Below are 9,142 nucleotides of genomic sequence, written 5' to 3'. Positions count from 1 at the left end.
TGAATTTCCGAATTTCTGAATTTCCGAATTTCTGAATTTTTGAATTTTTGAATTTTTGAATTTTTGAATTTTTGAATTTTTGAATTTTTGAATTTCTGAATTTCCGAATTTCTGAATTTCCGAATTTCTGAATTTTTGAATTTTTGAATTTTTGAATTTTTGAATTTTTGAATTTTTGAATTTTTGAATTTTTGAATTTTTGAATTTTTGAATTTTTGAATTTTTGAATTTTTGAATTTTTGAATTTTTGAATTTTTGAATTTTTGAACTTTCGAATTTTTTAATGTTTAATTTCATGATTTTCGAAATTTCTGAATTTCTGAATTTCCGAATTTCCAAATTTTTGAATTTTTGAATTTTTGAATTTTTGAATTTTTGAATTTTTGAATTTTTGAATTTTTGAATTTTTGAATTTTTGAATTTTTGAATTTTTGAATTTTTGAATTTTTGAATTTTTGAATTTTCGAGATTTTTAATTTTTAAACTGAAAATCGAAGCTTCTGAAGACCCCAATGTTGTGGACTAGCTGTGAATCTAGGCTGAGCAATCAAAATTCATCAAAGATCATATGGAAACTGTGAAGGGATCACAAAAGCGAATTTTGGAGTGGGTCAGGAAAACAGTACAACAACATTTTTTAAACAGAACTAGGACAAAAAACAATTGACAGAAGATTGACAAAATAAAAATTATGCTTTTGATAAAGATTTTTGATGAGGAATTATTGTAAAATAAAGATTGAGACATAGTAAAAAATATAGGCTTTAGGCCAATTTATCTATTTCTGTGAAAGATATTAAAAGTGACCAATTTATAAAATGTTACTGATGTTATGATGCACATTTTATCAGTTGATAACTTTTTGATACATTTTACAGGAAATGAGATATAAACGCTGAAAGTTGGAAGAGGGGGAGGTGGGCTTTCTTTTAAGGTATCACTGATGGAAAACGGTAGGATACAGATGCGGAAACATAGGATATACTGGACCTGGGTATACTGGACTGAATCCCATGGGCATGGGAAATACTGGAGATGCAATAAAAGAATGAGCAGTAGTGTGTACCGGGTAGACTGGTGAGATGAGTGCAGGGTACATTGGAGACATCATGGGAACCACTGGGACAATTGGTCCCCGGTAATATGGAGTTGAGGTCATTGAGAAGTCAAGCGTCGTATTGTATTCTGTGTCAGCGAGTTCCAATGACGAGGTAGATGAGTTTGGAGAATCTGGTCTAGGAGAAAGCATCTGAATATCTACTGGGGAAGGCATAGCATCCAATCTGTTGGCAACGTTCGAATGGTGAAATGAATCAATAGCTGGTTCAGCTGGGCTGGGAACAGTCACCATTGTTTCTACGAAACGTTGGATATCGAAAGCTGGTGTTTCTGGAGATTCCCTCATAAAGCTCATATTATTGTCGTCGGCGTTTGTAGCGTCTGATCCTTCTAGGCCCTTATCCATTTTTTCTTCAGCTCTTTCTGATATGGATTCAGAAATCGATATGAGTTTGCCTCCATCACAACCACAAGATCTTGCAAAATCTATGACCATTTCTTTAGTTCGACATAGAATGTAATTGATCCGTTGATCGTTATTCAATTCCTTCTCCTTCTGTAAACCCAACTTTATTATTCTATATTGCCGGAGTCAAGTTAGGCTTCCATTTCGGTTGGTAGAGAACCGGCGACCGCGCGACCGACCGCCGGCCTAGCCGACTGACAGCCGACCGAGCCGGTCGGCGGTCGCCAATTTCCGACCGAGCGAAATGGAAGACTTAAACGCAACTTACACAAGTCACCTGACAAATGTTGCAGATCATCCGAAGATTACCCTCTACAGTACTCCAATATTCTCGAGGTCTCCGACCAATAAATTCTGTGTGACGCTTGTCTGTGATAGTCCAATTCTCACCGAGAAACGGCAATGGAACACCAGAAGAAGAAAAATATTTGATGGAGTCTGGAAGGAAACCACTTGGGTATAGACTGCAAACGTTTGGCTCACCTCTTTTTTTTCACTTGGAACCTCATTATCCGGAGGTGGCAGAATCGGGGAAAGTTCAGTGTCCATTAGATATTGAAGCCAGACAGAGAAGTCTGTGTATTCGTAAGCACTCATTTTGTCGTAACTGCCATTTTCGGAGTATGATAAAGAAGAGCTAACAAGTTTTGGGGAGTATGCAACGGATGACCATAAGAACACACAAGGTGGGTGTTCCTAGGCAGTGGGCGGAGCACACCATCTGTATGTCGTAACACGCCAAAAGGTTGCATCAGAGGGGGGGCATCAATTCTTCTAAACCATCGGTATTAGTGGCCGCGTGTTGTTTCATATCTTTCCGCCTAGGAGTCATACAGAAAATATTATTGGTGCGGACAGGTGGCCATTGGGAGCATTCTTCGTTTTGAACTAGGGCATCATTTGGTTGGTGGTGTGGGAGGTGAAATCAAGCAGGTTGGTCAGATTGCAGATAATACCGCTATCAACCGTCCGAACGCTGACAGGGGTTTGACATGGTTCCGACCTTGTAGTCATTCCCGACCTGAACAAGGCCAATATCCGTCGACATACCGAGCGTCCCTAATCTTTTGACCAGAAGTTACAAGCCGACCGCCAAGAAGAGAATAACGTCAGTGGAGATTCCGATTTTCGAATTTCCGGCTAACAATCTATCCCATCCCTCTCTCAACTCACAGATCCATTTTGCTCTCTATCTCACTTTATCTCACTGCCACCTCACTGGCATTCTAGATATCACCCTACCTATAACCTGTAACCGGTTGCACCTCCGATGATTCCCTCATTTTGGACCTTTCACTAAACATCATCTGTGTAAACAAACAGATGATGAATTGGTAATTTTGCATTGCAGATTTGATCACCGTAATTTATAGATGGAAGTTTGACATACCCACACTTGTGTATACATAGAAACGACAAAACTGACAAAATTAACAGACAGCAAATTCAAGTGATAAAAATATGGACATGATTTAAAAACATATATGGAGATCAGGGAACGAAAAAATATAAGATAACAAAAACACAATCGGGAAGTCACAGTCAGGAAAGGTCTGGACTCTATGGCTGGAAGTTATTCTGGGGTGGGAATTGGGGCAAGAACTGGGGCATCAATGGCAATGGGTACCCGATGTTTTGAGCCACTGGCTGTGGAATTCCAAAAAATTGAGATGGATATCCAAATGACCACGGCATGGGATAACGTAATGGGAACGTGGGTGGTGGCATTTGTGGAATAAAGCCTTGAACGAATCCTGGAGGTCTTCCTGCATTAACATGAATAGGCTGGGGATGAGCAATTGCTGCTGCTCCTTGAGCTGGCAAAGTTAGAGCTGAAATGAATCCTGATTGCCCTGCATTCACGGAAACCGGAGCTGAAACCCGAACAGGAGAAGCTGGAGCCTGTTTTGCTTTGGTCTGGCTTCCAGTAGCCACCTGAAAATATCACTGAATTAGTTTTTCGCTTTTTATAAGAACATACATTATCATCGAGTTGCCTCTTCCGCTGAGAAGACACAGACACTGTAATGGGTTTATCCTCAAGTTTTTCCTCTTCCACAACCACAATTTCAAGTTGCTCCTTATCACTACAAACTCGTGCAAAGTCTACCATCATATCCTCTGTTTTTTGAAGTAGATAAGCCATCCATTGATCGCAGCTCATTATCTCCTTTTTCTAAACATTTGTTTATTTTTGAGTGATCGATCAACTTTGAAGCTTAAGTAAGCTAACTTACACAAGTTGCCTCACAAATCACACTAATGACTCGCAGTTTTCTATCGCACTCTTCTTGGGAGCCTATCAATCGCGTCCAGCGATCATCAGTGATGGTCCATTTCTCGCTGATAAGTGCCAGTAAAGCAGGAGAAAGAAACTGAAACACATATGTGTAATGATACAAAAATAAGGATTCTTACCTCAAAACGCTGGATAGTATAAGCATAACAGTCTCTGGCTGAGAAGGAACGAAACTCGGGACGCGTCAAGTAGTGTTCGAATCCCTCGCAAAACAGAGCAAGGCATGCTTCCTGGAAGATTTTATATTTTTGCACTTTCGCGGGTTTGGGAACCTTCATCTTTCTTACCTCTTTCTCTTTCACTGTTTCCAAATCCTCTGATAACATCTTCTTGTCGATAGAGTTCAATTTATTCGTTGTCAGCCATCCTACCCATCTTGCGAAACGTTTTTTCTGTGCGTCGTTGAGCTTATCGTACCAACATTGAGCAGAAGACATCTAGAAAATTATTTTGAATTGATAGGAGGTCTTCTTGGTGGTCTAGGACGTCTTAGGATGTCTGGGAGGTTATTGATTTTAAAGGAAGAGAGAATGTGCTAGGAAGGGCAAGTGAATGAAAAGATGATCAAGGTCAATCGTCTATGGTGGCAATGGGCGAGGCATACTGTCTGCCTACCGTACTTACGCCAGCAGAACCCTAGTCCAAACATATTAGTATCGGAATCTTTTCCCCCTTTTTTCCGAGCAACTGGCAAAAAAGCAACAATTTAGAGATGGATAGGAGAAGACGTGACAGATGAGAGCCTCGCAAACAAAAATGATGTTCTATGAACTCAGAAAATTATAGTATATCTGCAATTTTCAGTATTGCGTGATTTCAAAAATCCTAGCAGAATTAAGTTTTGAGAGCGAGATTCACAGGAATCGAACTCTGTGGTGTTATGCTGTGGTGTTATGCGCTTGCACTACATATAATTGAAAATGGCGTGTCAGCTGTACATTTATTTTCGCCTGGGGCGATGATTGCACCGAGATTGTATATTCTTGCTCCCAATCATTTTGTTTTTTTCCCATCCGCCTAAAACTTTAACACATCACCTCCTCATTAGAGTGAAACAGCATACAACGTTAGTTCGAACCCCGTTTGGGTTTTCTTGGTCAAGGCTTAACTTTTGGATTTCTAGGTAATGATCTAATTTTTGAATTTTTTAGGTCACGCTCTTTTTTGGATTTACCAGTTCATGGCCTAATTTTTCGATTTTTCTAGGTCATGACCTAATTTTCTGGGGTTTCTAGGTCATGAACTAATTTATTGGATTTTTTAGGTCGTGACCTAATTTTTCGATTTTTCTAGGTCATAACCTAATTTTCTAGTTTTTCTAGGTCGTGACCTAATTTTTGGATTTTTATGTGATGACCTAATTTTTGGGGTTTTGTAGGTCATGACCTAATTTTTTCGATTTTCTAGGCCAAGACCTAATTTTTTCGATTTTCTTGGTCATGACCTAATTTTCCGGGTTTTCTAGGTCGTGACTTATTTTGTTGGCTCTTCTAGGTCATTACCTAATTTTTGGTTTTTTAGGTCACATTTCTTAATTTTTCCGATTTTCTAGGTCATAACCTAATTTTCTCGTATTTCTATTTCGTGACCTAATTTTTTTGGATTAATTTTAAGATATAATTTCGTTAATCATTCTCTATTATAAACGAAATATATAAATTGTATGATACAACTTCACATATAAACATTTTCCTCTGCTCCCCCCACCTGGTTCATGGTGCCCTACGACACACATATGTGTGGTGCACGTTGCTCGCTCGCTCATTCTCCTCCTGTCATGTCATCCACAGTGCCAGGCTGTCTGGAGAACTATTAATAACCGTACTTGGCATAAAAATAAAAGAGCTCACCGCGTAGTGACAACTGCCTTTTACAATAGGTGACAACCCGAAGGGAAACAAATGGGGGTAGATTCACATACAAAATTCACATTCAAAAAGGACAACATAAAAAGATGGGAAAATATAGAAATTTTAGGAATATGGAAAATAATTTATTCAACTAAAAATCACCCGTATAAGAATTTGTTTGTACAAAACACTAGATATGCTGGAACAATAATCAAGACAATTTTCAACATATGAAAGTCCGGTTCCTTGGGTCGAAGATGTTTGGCGAACGCTTTTCGAGATGGTTTCGCTGCTTGTCTGATTCTCCATGCAATCAGTTTCTCATGGGAAATCGGAGTGTCAGAGAACATTCGAGAGAACTTTTCGCAGTTTTGGGTGTACCTGAAATCTGAGGAATAGTGTGGCCTAACTTTCTCAACATGAGTTTTCTAGGCCATCGTAGTTGATAGCCCAGTATGGTCTAACACCTCATAAGTTTCCTAGACCATTTCAACATGATGGCCTAACTTTCTCAAGTGGAGTTTTCTAGGCCAACATGTTAAATAGCCTAGAAAACCCATCAGGAAAATATCTGGTCATTTCTAGGCCATACAAGTTCTAGACCATACAAGTCGATGGCCTAATTAATCTAAACTTGCAAAAGTTATTTTGCGAACGAATTTTGGGATTTCTTATTTGAAAAAAGCTGTTTTTTCTCGAGAAACGTCTCACCTACCTCGGATTGGTGAGAATCGTGTTGATGGCATGAACCACTCTCCTCTGGCTCAATCTCATTTTATCCAATAAAACCGCGACCCCTTTCGACTCTGCAACTTTCGAATTCTTGGCGTGATCAGCGAACAGCGGCATCAGAATCATTGGCGTTGAATGCATAGTAGTCTCCAGAATACTACTCCATCCTCCATGAGTGATAATCGTTTTATAATTCTTGTGAGCCATGAGTGGAAGTTGAGGGATCCATGGAGTTAGAATAACATTTTCCGGCATCGAGACATTTGCAATAGACTCGTATTTGACAATAAAAGTTATATGAGGGAATTTTTTGAAGCTGTCAAAAAATATTTTCTGCATTGAAACCGTCATATCGACTGTGCGAGCGATGCCACCAAAACTGACCAGGATGAACCCAGAGGAATCAGCGACAGATTGCCAGTACTGAATTTTTGATTATTATTTTCGGATTTAAGAAAACACTCTCACCGGATCCAGTTTCTTCACCCCTTTCTTATCTACAGTAATCCCTCCAATATTCGAACATTGATGGCTCATTGGCATACTGTAGTCAAAAAATGGGACTGAATTGATTAGAACTGCAGACGATTCTTTGGAAATCGACGCCAAATTCTCATCGAATCCGAATATTCTCGACTGGAATCCCTGGACAAAAATGTCAAGCACAAACGAGGTTGCCTGTCCAATCAACACATTTATCACTTTTTGAACAAAACTCATTTTATCGGAAAAGTGAGCAAAGAGTTCTGGAACATAACTGTAGGGGAGATAGACACCCATTGCTTCCGCTTGAGGTCGATAGATAGCAGTGGCAGACAGCCAGACAGTCGACTCGATTCCAATGGATTTGAAGATTCCGAATCTGGAATTCTTATAGGTGGTGTACGGTAGGATTTTTTTATTTTTCATTTTGGCAGAAAATTCTGTAAATTTACATTTTAAAAACCAGGGCACAAAAATGTATTATTTGATTTTTTTCAGTGTTTCCAGGTTTTTTTTCTCAATGAAGGAGTTTTTTGAATTTTTCTTCATTTTTATTTGAATCTACATGATTTTCTGAACAGTAAAAAACGTTAAAAAACAAAAATGAACAAGTGCGCCCATGGTAGTTGAACCCATGCATTCCCATGCCGAGTGAGCCATAGTGACGCACGCTTCTTTCGAATAGGTCCCACAACGACAACTACAGTAGCCTATTAATATTTCTATTTCCAGTTTTTTCTCGATTTTTCCTTTTTTTTCTCCCTCAAACAAGACGGAAAATTAAAATTTTTTAAAAATCGAGAAAATAAATTCGGAAAACAAAAATATTTTTAGGTTACGGTAGTCTTCGTGATGGATTTTTTTGCACCAGAGTTCCCGAACCTACCCACAAGCATCATACTGTTCCACCAACCCCACATCGAACTTCTGCTCCATCAAACTCTCCAAAAACAAATTGTCAAATGCCATGTCTAAAAATTCTAGGTCTATCTGTGTGTCTGTCTATCCAGAAACTCACTCTCACAAGCCGTCACAAACGTCCGTGACACCTTCAACAGCTTGTAAAAAATGTGGGGATTCAGAGGAGAGCTATCCTCATAAGGACCCGGATTACTCCACAAAACTCTTCTCATATGGCCACGTGGCACACCTACTTTCTTCCGAAGTACCGTATAATCAGTGGCATTGTCGATGAGGAGTGTGTCGTCGACCTGAGCAAGGAGTACAGTAACCCGGTGGCCGTGGGAGGCTAGAACTTCGGCCAGCTTCGAGTTGAATGAAATATGACTGTGGGAGAGGGTAGGGACATAGAATAGGATATTGAGAGACGCAGAGATAGTGTTGATAAAGAGAAAAATCAGTATTAAGTATTCAAATAGTGTATGCTTCATGAGGAAGAATCGAAGGTGAATGAAGAAGGAACTTCTACTGACACCTTCTGTCTAATTACCGTCCCCTATGAATGGGGATGGATGGATTGACCCAAGAGTCAATTCAATAGAAAAATGAGTAATAATTAAAAAGTTTTCTCCTTTCTTCTTCCGGTTTTTAATAAAATGAAAGAGGAGGAGACACAATGTTCGAAGGAACAAAACAAAAAAAGCTGAAAAGGTTCCACAACTGGTTTCTTTGTTTTGAAAAACGAAAGCAAAATTTTATTGACAAGTTTCGAAAACAATGTAACTTTTCAAATTGAAAAAAAAACGGGGCTAAGGTAGTTGGGGGGGGCCACTTTTTTTTCGTTTTTTGAGGCTAATTTAGTGTCTCTGGGGTAGAAAAGAGCGGCGAAGAAGCCTAAGCCTATTTTTTAGACAAATTCCCATCTAAAAACACAAAAAAAAATCTTCTAAAAAATTTTTTTTACCGGTTTTTCGTATTTTTTACCGATTTTTCGCTCATTTCTCGGAAGTTTTTGTTTTCTGGGATCCACGTTTGTTCAAAATTCCTTTTTAAAGTCTGAAAATGGAATTTTAAAATCATTCTTCGTCCTCGAGAACTACAAAATTTCTTGCTCACTCTAAATTTAGATTACTGTAGCTCGAAAATGCTAGCTGTTATTAGCTGTTTTTGCTGTTATTCGCTGTTATTAGCTAGTATTCTAATATTCGCTATGACTGCCGTTGCGGCTATATTAGACTTAAAGTCTTTTAACCTAATCAAAACCTGGCCGGAGCTAGCCAACAAAACCGACGACGAATTCGATGAGTATCTCGCTGAAAGAGGCTTGCTCTGGAGAGAAAATCCATGTCCGTC

General features: G+C 38.9%; 2 protein-coding genes across 2 annotated transcripts; both read right to left on the bottom strand.

The window, feature by feature from the left end:
- Positions 1-3,085: 3,085 nt before the first annotated feature.
- Positions 3,086-4,261, bottom strand: CBG26495 (the record flags this gene model as incomplete). Its single annotated transcript, XM_045236033.1, has 5 exons — positions 3,086-3,460; positions 3,507-3,701; positions 3,763-3,900; positions 3,944-4,054; positions 4,112-4,261. 5 exons carry the CDS (start codon positions 4,259-4,261, stop codon positions 3,086-3,088), a joined length of 969 nt encoding a protein of 322 aa, XP_045098791.1.
- Positions 4,262-5,832: 1,571 nt separating this feature from the next.
- Positions 5,833-8,280, bottom strand: Cbr-ugt-59 (the record flags this gene model as incomplete). The annotated part of the gene is made up of 5 exons (XM_002634536.2): positions 5,833-6,055; positions 6,390-6,829; positions 6,875-7,268; positions 7,776-7,860; positions 7,908-8,280. The coding sequence occupies 5 exons, from the start codon at positions 8,278-8,280 to the stop codon at positions 5,833-5,835; spliced, it is 1,515 nt and encodes a 504-aa protein (XP_002634582.2).
- Between the last annotated feature and the right edge of the window lie 862 nt (positions 8,281-9,142).

Source organism: Caenorhabditis briggsae (genome assembly GCF_000004555.2).
Source record: "Caenorhabditis briggsae complete genome, chrIV, whole genome shotgun sequence".
NCBI classification, from domain to species: Eukaryota; Metazoa; Nematoda; class Chromadorea; order Rhabditida; family Rhabditidae; genus Caenorhabditis; species Caenorhabditis briggsae.
This window is presented reverse-complemented; position numbering and strand designations above follow the sequence as displayed.